We start from the raw sequence: 21,985 nt of genomic DNA on the forward strand, positions 1-21,985 counted from the left end.
CTGACTCAGTTTCAAACCAGCAACCAAAGCCAGCATTAGATGAGAGAATATCCCAGTTCTTTGAAAAATGAAAGAGAGCTTTAAACATCATCTCAGAATACTTTTGGTCTGTCTTGACCTTACTGTTTTGGATTAAAAAGTATTGCTATTTCTCACAGGTTCACATCACTATCTTTAGTGGCAAGTAGCTATGACCATGTAAAAGGAGGACACTGTGACCTTCCCTCAAAGTTACACAATGATCCACAGTTTCAGAATTGTCTCCTTGTTAATTCAGCACCTCCAGAACATGTCTTTCAGAACAGTAATCTTAGTGAGTTAGCACACAGGTAGGAGAGCTTTTATTACCCACACTGGTCTCATTTTATTTTCTTTTCTCTTCATTAATTGCAAATATACTACAGAAACAGTTCTGCTCCACAGAAATGCACTAAACCTCCCACTGAGCACAATGATTCAATGTAATTTTCAACTTACAGCACTGTTACACATTTTTCTGTAATAACATGTGGTACTCAAAGGCAAAGGAGAAATGTTATTGACTAAAGCCAGATGCAGGATCAAAAACTAGAAAGAAAATGCAGAAGGTTGAAAAATATTAGAGATCTTTGTATTTTCAGGCAATGTGAGGTTATTGACCCTATTCACTGGCTGCTGAGGAAATCCCTACACAAATTGTCGTTTCATGATAGGACAAGGTAAAGTGATTTTCCCCAATGAATAATCATCTCTCAACACTACACACATGATCATTACATAGATCAAAACTTTTCATGGTTCCAGATGGAGGAAAGCCATTTTTCAAATAAAATAAACATCATTTTCAATGACTGATCACAGTTAAGAGATAACCTATCAAAGTACAGAAATCTTTCCACAATTTTCTTTTCAATAAAATAGTTTGACTGTGCTAGATTCCAACATCCTTTTTTTTCAATGACACTGCATCCTAAAGTCTTGAGTACTATATTATGGCCTAGAATATTAAAATTGACAAGAATGAAAACTAGGAATCACCATATGTTTGACTATAGCTTGATTCAAACTCATAAAAATATTTTATAATTTTATAACATACATTTTGTATAAAATATACAGTATGCATGCTACAATATTTGTATATCATTATAAATAGAACATATAAATGAAAATTACTTCTTCTGTTTGAAGAGAGAGAAAAAGGATAGAACTTTTTCTTCAGATCTCTCTATGTTTAAAATGTTTCTGTCAGATACAAGTGACCTTTACTACAGTATACCTATTCTTTCATTTTTCTAACTTGTAAAAGTATCTAAAGGCATAAAATTTGACAGGAATAAAAGATGAGAAAAAAAATCCCATTACAACTCACTTTCTCTTTTATTTGATATTCTGCAGATAAAACCAATGAAATTTAACATTCCTGTTAAAGACTATAATTTTTAATTTGTTAAATACCTAGAGAAACTTCTAAATAACCTCAGTGAGGAAAAGAAGAGAAGAAGAACTAATTTTCTTTAACATAGTTGGGTAAATGGTACTTTGCAGCTATATAAGCTTTTAGTAAATTAAGATAAAGAATTATAAATTGTTCCTTCATGACTTTTGATAACTGTGTTCAATTACTCTTCATTCACTAAGCAAATAGAAGGCATTGAAAATACTAGATTTCATTAGCATGTACAACTATCATTCTTTGAAACTCATAATATGCTCTTTTAAACAGTAACTTTTTAGGCAGCATACTCTTTTTTTCTTGTACTTTTTTCCTATATACTGAAGAGGACTTTTCCTTAAACTTCTCATACTTTGATTTTTGTATGTTTTTAAAGCTATGGTTTCCCAAGGTATGTGCAAGGCTTTATCAAAGAAAAGAAGCAAGCAAACAAACAAACAAACAAAAAAAAAAAAAACCAAAAAAAAACCAAACCAAAAAAACCCCCAAAAAAACCACCAAACAAAAACCAAAAAAACCTCCCAAAAAAACCAAAAAAAGCAACTCTACATAAATATCTTTGTGCATACAAGAAAGCAAAAGTGGAGTAGGGAAGAATACTAAGTTCATCTAGGTGTTACTACAGGTTCATTTTATTGAATCATAGAATCATGAAGGTTGGAAAAAGATTTCCAGGATCATTTAGCTGGACCTTTTTCTGAACTACACTAGTTGTCAACTCAACCATAGCACTAAATGTCATATCCAATACTTTTTTTAATCCTTTCAGGGATGGTGACTCCACTACCTCTCTGAGAAACCCTTTCCAATGCCTAAATTCTCTTTCAGTGAAGAAATCATTCCTGATGTTCAACCTGAACCCCTGGCACAGCTTGAGGCCTCTTGTCTTGGAGCTGGTTGCCTAGGAGAAGGGACTAACCCCCAGCTGGCTCCAGCATCCTTTCAGGCGGTTGCAGAGAATGATAAGGTCTCTCTTGAGCCTCCTTTTCTCCAGGCTAAACACCCCCAGCTCCCTCAGCTGCTCTTCACAGGACTCATTCTCTGGACGTATCATCAGCCTTGTTGCCCTTCTCTGGACTCTGCTATTTCTGATGCAAGCCAGAACGTCATTGGCCTTATGTGTCACCTGGGTACTCACTGGCTCACGTTCAGCTGGCTGAGGACAAGCAGCCCCAGGTCCTTTTCTGCTGGGCAGCTTTGCCAGCCACTCTGGCTCCAGCCTGTAGCACTGCAGGGGTTGTGGTGACAGAAGTGCATGACCACTACTTGGCTTTGTTGAACCTCAGACCATTGGTCCAGACTGTTCAGATCCCTCAGCCAACACTCCAGCCCAATATGGTGTTGTCTGCAAAGCACTTGATTCTCTCATCCAGATCATCAATGAAGATATTAAACAGGACTGGCCTTGATACTGAACCCTGGGGACACCACTCGTGACTGGCTGCCAGCACAGGACCATGACAAGGTCAAACTGAATGATCCATATTGGCTTGAACAGAACTCAGGGACAAAAGAGATCACATAAATAGATGAAACATATCTTCATGTATGTCTTTATTAAGAAAGTAACACAGTGAGGTCAGTCAGCATGAAACAAGATAATATCTTATTTAACCATAGCCAAGCAGTTCTGGGACAGGTAGACCAGGACTCAACCTCAGAGTGACCATCACAAAAGAATGGCTGCTGCTTCCAAGACAGTAGATTACTTTCACAGAAAAAAAAAAAAAAATAACACCCCCCCAAAAAAACCCCAAAAAACCAAAACCAAACCAAAACAAACAAACAAACAAAAAAAAAAACCCAACAAAAAACAAACCAGAAGCAAGAAAGAATAAGAGAAAGAAAAAGGCAATGACTTTTGAGTGCATCTTAGAAGAGGAATTTAAGAACAAATCTACTGGATGACTTCCATGTACAAAAATATCTGAAAGTCAAATGGACATCAAGCATCTAAAATACATGAAGAGAAGTCCACAAATCTCACACAATTAAGAGGAATTCCTGAATGAGTATTTTAGGTAACTGTAATAAGATGAATAATTACCACTCAAGCTAGTACTTCATCCTAAAAAAGAAGCTTCCTCTTGTCCACCTTACACTGTGTTAGAAAAGAAAGATAATATGAGAATATGAGAAACTGCTGTGGAAAAGAGATGTCCAAGATGGTATAATAACAAATTATTCCACATCTACCAAAAAGACACTAAAATGAAATATGAACATGGTTCCCAAAATCATACATGCACAGAACAAGGGATAGAGATGCAAAATAAATTCTTGTCTGAGCCTGATAACAGGAACAGGTAAAGGAAAACATACAAACAAACAAAACCCAACAAACACTGTTCCATGATAAAATATTAAGTCCTACAGAAAATAAAAACCCAAAAAGATAACCAACAAAAAAAAAAACCTTAACCCACCAACCAACCAATCAACCAAAAAGAAGAAAAAACACCTAAAAAAAAAACAACAACAAAAAACCCCTAAAAAATCCCCGAACACAAAACAACACCCTACAGATCATAATAATGATTTTACATCAAATTCCTGCAAAGATTTGCTTGAGATAAGACCAAGTAAAAAAAAAGTATAAGCTGCCAAAAATGTAAATAAATTCAAACCTTAAGAGAAAAAGCTACATCTCCTTCAAAATAGTTTGTTTGAAGTAATCCATGTGATAAAATTAAATATGTCAAGTTCTTGAAACTCTATTAGAGTGCCTCTACAAGTTTACAGCCAGGAAGAAATACAAAGCAACTCGTAATTAACCTCTGGATCCATTTCATTTTATGCTTGTTCAGAGAGTGTAGAGGAAAAAAAGTTAAGTTTCAGTTATCTTTGTGAAAAAAATTTACTCATACCACATATGCAAGACTTAAAATCAGTTTCTGTTTCTCAGGCATTGAAAAATGCTTATGGTATATGCAATTGTTTCATACAGAGCTGAGTCTTCACCGTGGCAAGCAGTGCTATGACCAGGAAATCACACCAGATTTGGTGACAAGCGTTTTATAATGAGAAATCTTTGGTTGGCACAAAGAGTTACCTTGTGTTTCCCACCAGCATTTGTTACCAGATTGCAGCAAACAGAACAAGGTAACAGGGCTGTCCCAAAAAAATGCATGGCATAACCATTGCACATCTATATATTTATATTGTCATGCCTCTTGTGTGAGCCTTTTAACAGGATAAAAAATTACTTCAACAACAATGAAAAAAATGAAGTCATATACTGTAAAGAAAATTTGAACTTTGATTTTCCTAAGTTTACATTTAGGCTTTGCTTTGATGCATACACATGGTAAAATATGCAATTCATTTAAAATATTAAAATGGATTAATTACAAGTACAGTAATTAATGCTATGTGTCATAAACATCTGGATTTGGATTATACCAGAGATCTTTTATTCTTAATAAATTTGTGTAAGATTTTCTCAAAGGAAAAAAAAATAATTTTCCCTATATTTTACTGTTCAGAGTTTCTAAAATGCTTAAAATTTGTCATATCACTGGATATGTCATGTCTGCAAGGACTTTTGATGTGATATTTACCATGATGCAAGTTCATCAAGTCAGCTGGATGTGTGTTTTGACCCAAAAGCATTAAGGTTTTGTTAGCACAGTGCTACATTCACAATTCAACTCCATGCTTTTGAATCAGAATTGGCATTCCAGCTAACCTGAAGGACAAACATAAAGAGATGATACAGACATCAATCCTAAAGCACCCTTTAGAAGTCCAGTTCTGGAATCAAATTCAGGCACTGCTTCATTGCAATTCAAACATGAAGCATCTCCCAGTTATTCAAAATGCTAAACTGCTTCCTGAGGTTCTGAAAATTTGCTTTACAGTAATTCAGTGATGGTGCAACCCATCTTAATATTTGCTTATAACATTTTGAAAATTTTGTCTAAGGCTGATTCTTGAACAATCATTAAGCTTTCAGTGATGCCATTCAAGCAAGAATGACCCTTACTGCAACCCCTACAAAGAATCAGGTGTTCTACACTTGCAGCCCCACAGTTTCCACTTCTGGAAAAAGAAATCTGAAAAAAAAAAAAGTAACATTTTTTCTGACACAGAAATTATTATTACAGAAATTGCTCATGCTGTACTTCAAAGGTGGACAACTACACATTGGGATAGCAACTTAACATTGATCTGCTCTGTTTTCTTAATTTTCTGTGAACCAAACCAAAATTGTTAAGGTGAACATTTGACACAGAAAAAGTAAACCAAGGGGTTTGACATTCATGTTATGTATGGAAGGTAGTATTTTTCAGTTCTTGTACAGGCAGACTCCTTATTTGGGGCAGGGAAAAATTACTCTGTTTCTTCCTCTGATTTGATCAGATACCCCTAATTACCATTGTTATGTGATTGTCTGAGCTAGTAGGGTCCTAAAAATTCTGAAATTATTAAAAAAAGAAACTAAAAAAAAACCCCTTCCAAATTCCTTACCATTTGGTCAGAAAATTAGAACTGAATGGCTCCAACCTGCTGGCTAGGGCATTGGAGGAGGGGCACCAAAATATTTTGTTCACCTCTAATATGTTGTTGAATAAATACCTTTATGGAAACTTGAACAAATTATGTAAGAAAAACTAAATTATTACTGAATATGGATGTTTCATAATTTGTTTCATAATAAATTATGAAAATTTCATTTTGATGAAAATTTCATTTTGATGAAAAGTAATAGTCAAACTGTAGTACATACACATCACTATGATAATTTGTGCACTGCAACACAAAGAAAAGCATCACAGAGGCCTTAGCAATTCTTATGACCCACAAGTTTAAGTTATCATTATGCAAACTATTTTTACTTAAACAGCATTAATAGAAGATATTTGAAGTAATTTTTGCTCTTTTAAATTCTGAGAAAGGGCTCTAATATCAAATAACATTTGATATCTGTATCTACCATTGATATCTAATATAATTTTTTGCTTCTTCACAACTATTTTTACTCCTTATATATTTAACACCAGGATCAATTACATGACTGTCACAAAATAGCATTTTCTTTAGTCTCCCCTGCTGAACATAGCTTTGGTGTAGAAACTGGTATTGTACATATAACATCAATTTTGCCAACCTTTTTCTAAGACACAGGCTAACAGAGATCCCACTGAAGTACTGTCAAAAATGAGGTATGTGAACTACAACATAAATTTTCAGTCTTAACCTCTCAATTAATAATTTTCTTCTATTTTGCCATCTTTCTCAGAGGTGCTCAATATTGTGAAGAATGTAAATATATGCATTTAAGAAAAGACTTATTGCTGACAGAGTATTTTCTTTAAACTATAATTTCTACACAGGTAGCAGGTGGAAGATTTTGTTTTGCTTTGGTTTGCGGTTTGGTTTTTTTTTTTTGGGGGAGGTGGGGGTGTTGTGAGGTTTTTTTTTTCTCTGTTGTAAACATGCTGTGAATCTTTGATGCAATTGCCATTGTACTGAAGAACTGAGCCTGCTCTTCTCTGCTTTGTGACAACAAGGGTATAACTGTGAGAAACAAGGGGCACATATTTTGAACTGATATTGCATGTATATTGTTTCACGAAGTCCCAAAAGCCCTTTCTTTTGGATTCAAAGTTGTTGCTTTTCTTCAGCCAAACAGTTACAGGTAATGGTGTGCAGCCCTTTGTCTATGGGGAATTCTAGATAGCTATACAACCATTCAAGCCATTACAGTTAAGCTTTTATGAGGATTTTTATCCAGTTAAAATACTGTGAAATGGAATTTGGCAAGGTTTTCTCTTTTTTTCCCCCCTTTTTTTTTAAGAGGCCAGAAGTTAAAACACGTTAATAATTAAGTTCTAAGATGTATCTATGAATAATATTTATGTCATTTGAATTTATTTGGGAAATGTAACTTAAGATATATATGATTACAATGTGACAGATAGTGCCACTCAATGCTCTCCAGCCTAAGCCCCTGTATCCTGGCCTCCATAAATTTCACAAATAAATTTATATTTTAGACTGAATTTTAGTTTAGGGTTTGTTTTTTAGTTTTTCAGAGTTAAAGTCTTTGCACAGCTAATTAATCAACCACCATTTTAGAATGATAGCAGAGGAAAATAATTTTTTTTTTATGTTAAAAAGTACTTTTTCCAGATACTTCTTAGAAATGACTCTACTCTTTGTTATTATGCATTTTGAACCTTTAAAATAGAAGAGGATTTGACCTTTAACTGTCCTGTAAAAGATATTTTGGTCTTTATTTACTCTTTTCTGTGTACATGAAGAGCCAATCATATAGTCCATGTGCTAAACCTATTTATATGACCACTTTTACAGCTTTTAAATATTTACAACTATAATTACCTTTGAGTACTCTGTGTATTACTTGATGACATCCCACCAGTATTAAAGCTAATCCTGCTACTCCCCTAATCCAGGGGAATTTGTTACCCACAGCAGTGTTGTTTGCAAAGGATGGGAGAACACAGCAGGGGCTCAGAAGGCATCCAAGAATTCTAGCTGAGCCTCTGTCAATTAAAGTGATTTCAATCTCTACTGTACAGACAAAAGAAATACAAAAAATTTATCTGATAGTTAAGGGAGAGCAAGATAATGTGCAACTGTATAACAAACAGTTTAAATGGCATAACAGTACACAACTTCCTCAACAAACCTTCCATTTTGTCTATACAAGAAATGAAAGATAAAATAAAAAATTGTAACTCTATTGTCCCCTGAAACACAGATTACCTATACCATGAGCCAGGACTACTGATGGGCATGGAGAAAACATTTCCAACAATATGAAAAATTAGGACTAGGCTTGGACTTTTGCCAAAACCATTATTGTAATGTAATGTAAATATATTTTTGTGAGAAAATTTTGTAAGTTATTTTAAAAGTATAAGGCTTTAACAAAAAATGTCACTCATTGAGATATTCTTCCTACTTTTTATGAGGGCAAATCACTACACTTTTCCTATATATCTATGATAATCATGTTGTTATTATAAAAAATATCAAGAGAAAAAGGACAAAAATTTTTACCAGTAGACAGAATAGTCATCTTAGAAATGCTCTAAGCCATAGGAATGCAAGTAGACCAATAAGACTGCTATACTTGTATTTAGCATGTATAATACGTTAATATAGGATATAATATAATAGCTGCTACAGTACTGGAGAATTCCAAAACCATAATCCAATTCCAACTAACGAGGCAGATTTGTCTCTTCTCCTTTTGCCAAGAATTTTTCCTTATGAGCTATAATTACCTGGTGTGCAGCAGATGGGCTCTTTTTATTAGTTGGTAGAGGACAGCACTTTAAGCACGAAGTGTTAATAAGCTTGCTGTTAGAGCAAATTGTGTCACATCCCTTTAACATCTCTTTTGCTCTAATTTTCATCCAAAAGGTTTTGTCATCTGAATACACACAATTGTTATCTGAACGAAATATAATTTTTCTGCTTTTACATTTTTATTGTTAAGGAAACTTTTCTGTCTGACCATACAGGAGCCACACTCTGGCAGTCACAATCCCACCACCAGAGATTTTAATGGCAGGGACTGAAGCCCTTCACAGCAGGCAGCTCCAGTCATCTGACAGGTTCCTGTTTCTCCCCCTGTACACCCCACTCTCACACAGTCAGACCACGTTTTCTCACTTGTTCAACCCCTGGTTTCCCACAGCAGAGTCTTAGATCTGGATCTTTAAAAGAATGTAATCATGGTGCATCAACAGAATAACAGCTCATGCCGGTGCCTCTGAGGAGGAAACCTGAAAAAAGGAAACCCCAGGGCTTTTATACCCTCACAGTCCAAGCTCTGGACTCTTCCAGAGGAGTCTTCAGCTCTTGCCATGTCTCTGAGTGTCTGGTACCCTGGCTGGGTCACAGGTTCCCATTCCCTTTATTTGCAAAATTTATTTGCCCAGTTTTTGGGCTCCACCACCAGAGCTCCACCTGCAGCTCAAGCTGTGTCTTGCTCACCTGCTACTGGCACTGAATGGCTTCCTCAATATTTACTACATTACTTTCTTCACCAAGAGAGGCTTTCTCCTCATTACCCCCTGTTACCTCCAGTTAAATGTATTGTTCAGAAAGCTTATGAGTGCCTCTCCCATATAGTGTCAGTAGGAGACAGCAAAACTCGAAAAGAGAACAGAATTGCAAGGCTTGAGGCAATTTCTGCCAACAAAATGAGTGTCAAAGAGTCTACTGAAGAGTTTGCACTAATCAAAGACTGTGTAAAAATAAGCAGCAAAGAGGGCAAAAGAGAGTGTATTCTCTTACACCAGCATACACTGACACAAACTGTTTACTAGGGAGAATGATGGGAGTTTGGACCTTCTAGATGTTTGTATACCTGTGTGTAAAAGTTAAATACATATGAAAGCTTGCACATGTAAGTGAGGAAATAGTGCAAACACTAGACTTCTGACTGCAGCAAACTATCCTGTGCTGACACAGTTAGTTCACACTAGTTTTTATTTTACTTTTATTAAACTCTAAATAAAACTATCCAAGAAAATGAGCAGTCTTTGTTTTATTCCTTCATTCTACATATATACTTTATTGGTTGCCTCAAAAGGTGCATTTGGAGTCCCCATGCCTTTAGCTGACAAATGTCTGTGACACTCATCCTGAATATTTCAGATCATCAGTGAGGTTGCATATTATTCCTCTAAAGACTGAAGTAATAATGTCTAAATATGTATTTTAGGGAAGGAACTTCAGTGGATGGCAAAACGGGAACAAAGAACAGGTACATATTATTGGCAATATTCTAGGCAGGACTGATATTTTCAATTTTTTTAAAGTTGCTCAGAAAACCTGTACATAACTATCAAACACAGGCAGTTGGGGCTTAAATTTTCTTTTTCAGGCATCTGCTTTGGATTTCTTTATTCTTATTTTAATGATGTTACATTGAAATAATTGTTCATTCATCTCATTCATTTTTGTGAGAGCCACAAAGAAAACACAGTTCTCCAAACCAAAAAAAACAAAAACCAAAAAAAACCAAAAAAAAAAAAAAAAACCTACCCAAACTTTTTCCATGGGAATTTATTAGCACCACCTTCAAAACTTGTATTTGTTGCAAAAGTGACCATTGTGTCAAAGATGTGCATTTTGCTCTTCCATCATCTAGTAAAAATGGCCAGATAGGAGTCCCTTGGAAAACAGTAATTCAAGATGATTGAAAATGTTTAAGCAATACATCCCAGACACACACCAAATTTAACAAAACCTAAGACTCTGAAGTGTGATATACCTCTAGAACTCTCCACTTCTAGTGATCAATGAATATCCAGAGAGCTAATCTTTCCTTTCACAGTCATCTACTCTTTTTCTTCCAGACCTTCCTGAATGGGAACCCAGTGCCTGATTCAAATACAGATAAAACAAGACTTGGATTTAAATGGAAACAGTCAGACAGTTTGAAAGTAATGACAGAATTTCAAAAGAAAGGGGAAAAAAAGTATGAAAAAGAGAGTGAGCTAGCTAGAAAAAGCCTGAACACTGCATAAACACTGTTCAATGACAGCCACAACTCTGATGTTTTATCAACACTTTTGGTCCCAAATATTAAACACAGCATAATATGGGCTGCTCTGAACAAAACTAAAATGCAGTACATACAGAAAGACTAGAAGCAATGGCTTCTTGAACAAGAACTGAAAGACTGAAAAATAAGAGTAAGAACTGAAAGACTGAAAAACAGAAAAAAATTCTAGCAAACCTGACTGAAATTGAGGGCATGTTATGAAAAACAACAGTGGTGTGGGATTCAAGCTCTGCCCTCTCCAAAATGTCTCATTCTCCATCAAATCAAGCCCATTTACACATTAGCCCTTCTCCTTGAGGACTACACCAGAAATGACTATCATTTATTGTTTTTAGTGCTTTTGAACTTTCATACTCTAAATTGTGGATTAAGTTTTTAGTATATTCCATAGATACAACAGAGTAATATACAAGCACATAGAACTACTTCATGCTATATTTTTAATCTCAACCTAACTGCTTTTCATTTTAGCCTCTGATGTTCTGGACTGCAGATGCATTTGCAGACTACTGAAGACCAGGTCTGGCAGAATTGAGAAAGGAATGTGACTTCTCAGTACAAATCAGGTTTACCATATGACTTCAAACACATGAAAGAAAAGCTGATATTTTAATAAAAAATTTGCTTCTTGAATAAAATAATATGTGCCACATAAAATTCTGGCTTAGAGAAGCCATACTCTTTTTCTCTTGTTAATTTGTTAATTCTCTGAGTTCAGTTAATTCAGAGTTCAGTTCAAAAGTGTTGAATTAGGGAAGATATGCATTTTTGGACACATCTTTTGCTTCTGCAGGAGAACCTCTTTCATGTTAGAAGCCTGAAGCAGAATATACTGTGACAGTGATGACAGAAATCAAACAAGTGCTTGTATTATCAGAAACTATGTGGACTTTGAGATAAACTTATTTCCTCATGTCATCGTGTGTATTAAAACATCAAACTTAAAACTTTGATATATGAAAAATCGATCTTGTCACTCTTACCAGAGTTCAGATGGCTTGTATGATAGAAGCATACATATGAGCCAGAGCACTACACCTACAGTCTCTTCTTTTTCAAGTATGTCATTGTAAAGCAGAAAACTTAGCCAGACTTGTCAGGATTTTTCAGGATTTTTCTTTGCATTTGTTTTTTTTTTTTTTAAAATAAGTAGCTGAGTAACCTTATTGCTTGCTTGTTTGTTTAAGAATAAACAATTTGTTCTATTGATTTCAGTGGCAGAACATATGCTGAATAATCCCCTCCCCCTAGCAACGAGTCATTTCCTGCCAAAAGTAAGCCAATGTATTTATTTTCATTTTAATTCTTTCTTGTTGTGTTTGTTCCCATTCAAAAAATATTGCAAGCTCCCAAATGTATATTATTGAAGAAATTAATATGCAGCGTTATATAAATTTTTTACTTCCCTTTTTCCAAGTGAAGAATGAGTAGTGGACACAAACTGATCTGAAGTTCATAAATTAGCTGTCACTGAACAAAACTTCCCTGTTCCAAACATATATGACACTGGTCCTTCGCAGTTCTGCTCAGAAGAGCTGCAGGAATAGACACATTCCAGTGTGACAGGCTAACAAGAGACAGTAAGATACTGCACCAACATAGTGAAATTATTTTCCAAAGTGTTTCATAATATAGATAACATATTACGAAAAAAGAAAATAGGAAAGAAGAGCTTCTATCAAATTCTGAAGATATTCTCCCACAACGAGGATTTAGAAGATCAGGGTCTCAACACGTACACAAGTTCAGTATGAGCCTCTGTGGAAAGTGGAAATCTTGCAGGAGGTGGGAAGTCTCTGACTCTTCCAAAGAACTTAACAGTAAGAGTGTCTGTATTCTGCAGCATACCCTCACTGCATAGACCAGTGTCATACTTCTTTCTTTAAGTAAAGCTGTTTCCATGTTTTTTAAGTTCTAGAAATCTGAATTCATCCAATCACAAATTCTGAATGCCTTCATAATTTAAATACATTATTTCAATCTACACAGACTTCATTTTGCCAGCCTATTTACTGCCCACATCTATATTTTTAACAGAGCTGTATATAGAACTTAAGCCAAGGAAATTATATAAAAGTATTGAAGTATATATTTATATTTTGTATGAATATTTAATTTATACAGAATTGTAATTGCTGAAAGCAAGTTGCTTATTTTTAAGCCTTTGACTTTGAAAATAACAAAATTGAATGTCATTTTAGCCTAAAGTATGAACATTCACTTTGAATAATCAGTAACGTTCTATAATTGTATATGAAAATTAGTTAATGGCAGTTTCAGCCTCCTAGCTGGATAACAATTCATTTTAACCATCCATAATTCAATCAGATTACACCTTGTTTTACATATTTTAATAGAAGCTTTCTTCTGCTTATTTTACAAATTATATATGCAAATTATGTATTAAATAATTGATGAAGCACCTTGTTTTGCTTGTAGCTATAAGGGATGCTTTTCTTCACAAATATATTTAGGCAGTAGTTCTTTTCCCAGCAAGATTTTTACATAGTATTTTAAAAGATATTTAGACTCCTGCCGTGATGAGGGCTTATTTAGAAACACCAAGTATAATTTAGTAACCTGATTCATGAAGCCATTTATACAATATAGTGAAATAGCATTGTAGAATAATTTCTTTGCATAGGGATACTAATCTTCTCTGAAAACCCCAAACTCTGTAACTCTTGGGAAACTCTGTATTATTACAGTCTATGATAGGACAAAGTATATCATGGTAATTAGCCTTCCTATTTTATTAATGCTTTATAAAACAGTTAGAGGGTAATCCAGCAGTTATTTTTTCCTACTGCCCAATTTCATACCATAATACTCAGTAACAAGGGAAATAGTCATTAATCTTTTGCTAGGCATGTGGTAAATGGTGTAATGGAATATTAAGTATTATGCATTATTTACAATTATATGTATGTATGTAGGTAGGTATACATTAACATATATAACAAGGATATTTTAATTTTAAATATTCCAGGATCTATCCCTTCACCTGTCGTATAAAAGTGTTTTAAACCTTACTTCCCTCTTTTCTTTATCTGAGCAATTAACATGTGCTCAGATATTTCTGTAAAAATACTTTTTGAAATAAAATTGGACACTGGCAGACAAGCTAGGCCCACAAGATCTTACATACTGAAGCCTTGTGTTTCTTAACCTTGTAACTACTACATAAGAAAGTTATAAACAATCCTTTCTCTCATTTGAAGACATGCACGATATAAAATCAAATATGAAAATTGCTCTCTTTTTCAAGCTGTGAGATTTGAACAAATGAAAAATAGCTTTCACGATTGAAAATGCTGGAAAGCTCATGATACTGTGTGGACACTTAAATATGAGAATAATTTCAGTGCCTGTAAATTAATATAACACAATATGACACATAAGCACAGAGTAACGTCCCCTGACAACACAGCTCTTCAGAGAGAACCCCTACAGAAACAAGTGAGAAAGAGGCATATTGATCTCAGAACTCAACAGTCTTCCTCTGAAGAATCTCAGTCTTAAATGCATATATTTCAAAGGCCTCCATTTTCCTCATGAAAGAAAGGATATATCAGCTACTGAACATAGAAAATGCTGAAGAGATGCTCACTAAAGGTCTGAAAAGGGCTACAGATGAAGCCTGACAGTTTTCACCCTTGTGTTGCAGTGCTTTATGAAGAGGCAGGGAAACAGCAGTCTTTGAAAAGCAGTAGATTTGTAAATGGAAATCCTAATTTCCACAATTAGGAATTTCTCTTTTTAAAGGATACAAAGCAGATAACACTATAAAATGCAATGCTGGTGAGTTTTCCTTCAAAAAAATTAGTAAAGTTTGTCTCTTGATGTACTGGCAGTCTTCTCTTGTCTCTACTTTTTTTTTTTTTTTTTTGAACCTATAGCAAACTGGTTAGCTGAGAGTCAGAACAGGGCAAACAACACCCAACAGTTATGTTCAAAACACCTGCAAACACTACAGAGTGCCCCAGAATAAAAGCCCAAAAGATGCCAATATTTTCCCTTCTGCTTTACTTGTGTTAGCCGGCAGTGAGACCAATTAAAAAGAGAGATTTATGTTACATTTATTTCTCCAGTGCTTTTAAATTCGCGCTTCTTGAAAGGGAACAGGCCTTTGGAATTCCGCAGAACAAATCTACTTTCCAGCAGGTTTCTTTTTTAAAAAAACTGATTAGGTCTCTCTACTTTATCCTAGTGTTCATATTTTATTTCTTCCACTATTTTTTAAATACAGCTCCACGTAATATTTTAAATATTCAAAGTAAAAAACAGACTGAATATTGAGAGCACTTAAGCATACAATATCCAAACCTAGGATCTTTTGATATCAACTGCCTGTAATTACTTGGGTAGCTTATTTTGTATCATGTTTATTGGTGATCAATCCCATCACTGCTACAAATTTTCTTAAATTAATGCAAGCATGAGATGTTATATTTAATTAATGTAAACTAATGTAGATGAGAGCATAATTTTAAAGAACTAGAGAGATCTGATGTTGTATATTTGAGATTTTTTAAATTTGAAACTGACAACTATCAGAACAACGAATATTTAATGGTATTTTTTATCATTATTTGATTCTGACACAGCATGTAATAGGTAGCATGTACAATCCAAATTCCATAAGAAATAGTTTTCACATGTGAAGACTCAACACAAGCACGAAACAAACCAAAAAAAACCCCAGAATTTTTAGAGGAAATTTTTCTATTACATGTGCATTTTGAAAATAATAATATAGAACTCTTACATAGGTTTTCAGTGATCCTAAAATAATTTTGGAAAAATATACTAAAAACTTATTAAATATTAAGATATTTTTGGGAAAAAATTATAAGATAACATAAATTTAAATATATTTACCAGAATTTGGTGTTTATATCAAGAGAAGATAAAAAATTCATTTTTAAAATGTAGTAAGTAGCAATAATTTTTCCTTTTATATCTGAACCTTGTCATGACCTTCGGCAGTTGCCATATCTGTTTGTTAAGCTGATTGCACATTGGTTTGTAACTGATTTCTAAATATTGACCTATTGATCAAAATAAAAAAGTACTTAAATAAATTGATTTTTGCTAAGGAATAAGAACGAAACAGCCAGAAAATTGTGCTATTAAATGCAACTATTCAGTCCAACATTGTTCTTCTTAGGAAAGTACTCTTTCTTTAAATAAAGAACAAAATTTGACTAGTCTCCATATTGCTTCTGTCAAAGTACATTTACTAGTAGTCAAACGTCAAGAAGATGAAATTGTCAGTTTATTTAAAATGTGAGGAATGTATTGGAAAGCAACAAATTTTTATCCTAAAATTTTTAACTTTATGTTACAATGTCCTAAGCCATTTTTCTCAGTTACACAACAATAAAATAAATAATGACTGCTGTCATTCTTTCTTACACAGAATTAGCAATGTAATCCCATTTTGGTATTAATCACTAGAGTTTCAAGAGCATGTGCCATTAATTCAACTTAATGTGCTGCAACCAATCAATACTTAGTCTGTAAACTCATTTGTTCTTTGGCTCTACATCACAAAAATAACTGTAGTAAAGTAGCTCTTTTTATCATCTTCAGGGTGAAGAACTGTTTAGGTAAACTCAGTGACTCAAGTTTCAGAGGATGCATTAATCTTACACTAAAATCATGATCTTCAAAGTATTTAACATGGGTTTTCCTAGTATTCTAAAATACATTTGCAAATACTGCAGAAGCCTGAAATTGCTTTTGTGAAGTGTAAGAGTTTTTTACTTAGTGAATACTTAGAGAATTCGCACTTCGTAAAACACAGTAGTTCGCACAGACCATTTTGCACAGTGACATTAAGTCACTCAATATTCAGTAATTACTATGAAATGCTAATATGGTTCAATATGAATGCCATATTTTTTAAAGAATCGCTGTTCTTTGTCACTGTTTCAGACTGTGGACGTTCCCTGCAGTTTGCTGTGTCACGTGGCCAGCAACTCGCCATGCTGCATTTTGACATGAGCAAACTCAGGAAATCAGCTCTCCCAGGCACTTCATTCTCACTGCTGCCTTCCCCTCCTAGCATCACTGCACTGGCAGATTTGTACACACCACATAAACTGTATAATCATTTGCAGTTTTCACCTGATATGATGTGTCTCACCTCACTGAACTTCCTTGGCATTTACTGTGAGCTTGATGCCTTCCTGTGCTCTGTCCCCCTGCTGGTGAGGAGGTGTGGAAGTGTGAGGCTGCCCTGTGGCTGCAGCAGGAGGGTGGTGGCATTAGGGGCTTCTGGGGCAGTCTGCTCTCCTAACCCTTCTCTTTTTCTGGGCTGCAGAAGGCACAATGATTTCCAGAGATGCCAATTAGCAGGTCTGCAGTTACGGCCCTGCCTTCCCAGTATTCTCTGAACTAGTGTCCTGAAGACCTGTATTCACTCGTTATCCTTTGCACATAGCATGAGTAGCAGTAACTGCCTGGTATGTAGACTTTAAGAGATAAAATATAAGGATCTTCTATTTGACCAAAAAATAAGACCTTTATAAGGACTATGGCTGCCCAATTTTGGTCTGTCCTTACAGCTCACTTCATTAGGGCTCTCCTCTTGGATGTACAGGATTCTCCCACACAATCTCTGCTGTAGAGGTAATGCTCAAGATGTTTAGAGACAATAATCACCCTCTGACAGATTTTCTGGACAGAAACAATGCCATGAAAATACTCATACAAGAGACAGCAATAAGAACTTTATTTAATCAGTCACAATGCAAACTATAGTCATAGCAGTTTTAGAAAAGGCCAAAGCTAATGGAAACAGAAAGTCTGCGGGTTTTCATGTTAGATTGAGTGATGACAGCAAGATGGATCTTTGGGAATATAGCATATATATCAGAATGATAATAAAAGTGAGTAGGCAACTAATCAGATGGATACCAACAGATGTAATTGGATTTGCTTTCCCTAAGCAGTTTCATAAAATACAACTCTGCCCTTGCTCCTTTGAGAGATCAGCTTCAGATGACCAAGAGTAAATATACTGACTGGATTTGGCCAGTGTTTGCGTCAGCTCAAGCACTTAGAGCCATGAAAACTGCCTGTCCCATGTGCCTTTGCCCAGTTTACTCTTTCACACCTTTGCCAAGTGCAAGGCATGGATAAACCAGGACCATATTTTACTTCAACTATCTTTCCCATCCTTTTCCCATGTCCTTGCATATTTAATCACAATTCAACTGCATCTGGCTCACTGCTAAAGGGTACTTCCTATCAGGACTATCTGGCAAAAAAACTGACTTGATAGGTTTCTTTTGGGTATACCAAAGAAGAAAAAAAAAACAAAAACAAAACAAAACCAAATAAACAAAACCACCAAAAAAAACCCACCTAAACCCACAAAAAAAAAAAAAAAAACAACAAAAAAACCACAAAAAAAAATCCAAACCCAACACCATGAAAACAAATAAAAAAAAAATCCCCCAAAACCAAGCAAAAACCCTACAAAAAATTCCACATAAAACCCAAACAAAAACAAAAAACAACAGCAAAGCCCTCTTGTTTCCCTGGGGATTGCTACAATATATAGTGAATTTTGTTCCCAATATAGAGGCCATGCTTTGCTACCTGACTCTTTATAAAGGATGGCAGATCTGAAAGAAAGCATCCCGGAATCCAGGCAGGTCCAAAAGGAGGAGAGTGAGCTATGACTGTACATGACTGAAATACTGAAATACCATTCTGCATTCCACGAGGAATTATCAGTAATGATATTAACATTGGTAACACTGGTAACATTTTCTACACAAATCTGAAAAGAGTGGTGCCATTGTGAAATGCTTTTGAACCAGCTGCTCACAGGTCCTGCTTGGGAGAAAGACCTGAGGGAAAGCTACAAGTCCTTGGATGCACAGGATATGCTCTCACATCATTTGTCGTGAGGATATTTACCCCCCATAAGCCAAAAAGCCAAAACTAAGCTTTATGCTTTATAGAGAGAGAATATTAAAAAGATCTAACACACAAAAATAGTGAGAGGTGTTGGTATATAATGTATCTTTAAAAAAAAAAATTCTAATTGGCATCAAATTTTAATATCCATTCTTATAATTTCTCTGGAGCCAAATCCCCAATTATATTTTTTGTTGGCATAAGTACAGGTAAGATAAATGGTTAAATATTTAAAGCTTACATCAGAAAGAGCATGAAAATACATTTGAATCCAACTATTTGTATTTTAATCTTATAATTTTAAAAAGATTTATATATGTGAAAGTAATGGTAATAATAACAATGCACTTCTTAGATTTATATTGGAAAGTCAGACATGATAATAAAGTTTTACAAGTCAAAACACAAAGGAAAAAAAGACAATTTTCATTTGAGGTAAACAACAGACTGCCGTATAATAATTTCTTCCATAGCCTGTCTTACTTCGACTTTCTGTAACTATATGTAGTGTTTGACAGCATGTGCTCTGAGACTGTAAGCAGAGATCACACAGCTCCCAGAAGTAACTTATTAATAATGAAATTATCACCCATTCAGATACAGACACCAAAGAGATGGATCAACTTTTTCTGCTACACCTTGCATAAAAAGTTCCTTTTGAGTGCCACACCATCAATGCGCAATATTTAAAGCAGAAAATTGTCATGCCTCTTTTGTTCCAGTGAGCATACCAAAAACTCACTTTGCATTAAACAATGCACAACAGAAACACAGAGAATAAAACATATCCTCTAGACATCAGCCTTCAAGACACTCATTCTCTCTGCGCTCACAGAATGGCACATGAGGCAAACACAGCATAGGTTTTGCTTCACTGAGTACACTGTTATTACACGAGGAATTAATTTATCAGAATACATCTGAAACATTACATTAACACTTTTAATGAGTTGTGTGTGAATACTGGCCTAACCTCTGGCTTTTTTAGTTTGATTTTTTCAGGGCTAAGGGGCTCTCAGCTTTCAAAATTTAAAAAAAAAAATCTTCTTTTTTCTCAATTCAGGACTGGCCTAATTAATGGAGAAAGAGCCCTCAGGATATTAGTCAGATTTCCAGTTCAGAGAAAGTGATGCTCAAAAAAACTAACAACCTCACAGTCCCGCAGGTAGCATTTTGATTTTAGCTTAACACTTTACACAGGGAAAAAGTTGTAAAGGGACCAAACAGATGTCTTTTCAGAGTGCACTATGCATGCAATGAGGGGAAGTTGATGTTGTGACCTCCATCTTCTGTCTATATGGCAGTGTTCTGCCTGGATTTCCTAACTTGCTATGTGTCTCTGAATTCTAAATAATCCAATATACAAAAATACCGTGATATATAAAATGCAGGGGGGTTTCTACATACCATATTTTTCAGAGTTTACACCAACATATTCTGCTTTCTACCCTCAGTAGAGTACTATCTGTGGAGTTCTGATTCAGTGACAATTGGAAGCATAATAACCGTTTTATGGCCATAGCATCCCTACATCTCTCTCTTTGATTTGTATATTTACAAGGATTCCAGAAGATATATGCAGTCACTAAAAGTAAGGTTATAAACAACTTACAAACAGAATTTTTGTGGTTGCTGTCTTTGCTGGGCAACATCTTGACTCCTCTTGATTTCAGTTCAATTGCTTTTTTTACTGAGAAGACAAGCAAACAAAGAGAAAATAATTCATTATTAAACCTCATTAAAGGACATGTAGCTAAAAAAATAATGCATTAAAATAATACAAAGCTATATAGAAAACCTACAGCAGATTGAAATAACTGCAGCTTCTGTGATAATCCAAATAAATTTTTGGTTTTATTTATTTTTACAAAAATACAACCATTTTCTTTGTAAACAGATCTTATCAGAATTGGCAATATTTTGAATTCAAGTTTCTTTATGTTCAAAGAAAAGAACAGCCTGTCCTAATTACAGGTATGGATTTCCTATGTTTGCCATTCCATAGAAGAAAATCTTAAACATTAAAAAATTATTTATTACATAGAATATACAGAACATTGTCTACACATATTCAAGGACTACAAGTTTTCAATGTGATATTTCCACCTGCTTTTGTTTGATTCACTTTTCATCAGGAGACATGTTTTTAGTTCTGTTTCCCAATGAGATTAACACAGTGTGTTACATTATTTGGCTCACCTAAACCCTTTTGAATCTACAGGGCAATTTCAACTGAATTAGAAAGAAGAAAGAGAGTAAGAGCTCTCACTGGGGCAAAGTTTTGTGAGAAAGAACAGATGCATCAGATGTTTAGTATCTTTTTTCTCTGTTTAGTCAGCTGAATGGCAGATGAACTCCCAGACTATCCCTATTAAGTAGTTTGGGCACCATTGGTGGGATCAGGAGCCAAGTAGGAAGAGACATGAGAAGACAGCAGTGCAGCTATACATTAAGGAAGACACGGGGTAGAATATTAATTGTAATGATAACGAAAAAGGATAGAAATATAGGACACCTTCACAGGATATTAATTAGTTCTGTGGGAACAAATCGAGCAATGGAAAGTAAAATCAGATGTAGAAAATAATTGTGGAACAAGCATGAACAATTCAAAACTATTGTGTCAAAAAACAATAGCAATTGCAAAATAGCTAATGGCTGACTCTGTACCAGAATGCTAATGACAACATCAAGATGCATTTCAGTTAACAAAAATTACAAAAACCTGTAATCCTTCCCTTATTCATATTAAATACTCTTTTCCTAGGCCTTGCAGTGGCTAATAATCTCAAAATTCATTTATTTATCCAAGATACAAACAGAACCAAGAATTCAACTCAAACATTTCTTACATGGCAGTAATTAGTAGCTCACAGTAAATAAATTCATACTACAGAATATAAGTTGTACTTTTTGTCATTACATGGTATAAATTTTATAATTACTACAATATACACTGTATGTAAATATTTCTAAGAAGTGAAATGGTAGAAAACAAGTTGTCCTTAAATACCACATTAAAAATCATGATTCCATTGTATTTATTTCTATATTGTAACTTCAGA

General features: G+C 34.6%; 1 protein-coding gene across 2 annotated transcripts in view; it reads right to left on the reverse strand.

Annotated features, from left to right (window-relative positions):
* Positions 1 to 21,985, reverse strand: part of CSMD1 (CUB and Sushi multiple domains 1) — a 1,065,169-nt gene that overhangs the window by 355,073 nt on the left and 688,111 nt on the right. For both annotated transcript variants that reach the window (XM_038133051.1, XM_038133050.1), the window contains exon 7: positions 20,533 to 20,610. In XM_038133051.1, coding sequence (XP_037988979.1) covers positions 20,533 to 20,610 — 78 coding nt within the window. The remainder of the gene's footprint in view (positions 1 to 20,532; positions 20,611 to 21,985) is intronic.

This window comes from Motacilla alba, chromosome 3 (assembly GCF_015832195.1).
Source record: "Motacilla alba alba isolate MOTALB_02 chromosome 3, Motacilla_alba_V1.0_pri, whole genome shotgun sequence".
Classification (NCBI taxonomy): Eukaryota; Metazoa; Chordata; class Aves; order Passeriformes; family Motacillidae; genus Motacilla; species Motacilla alba.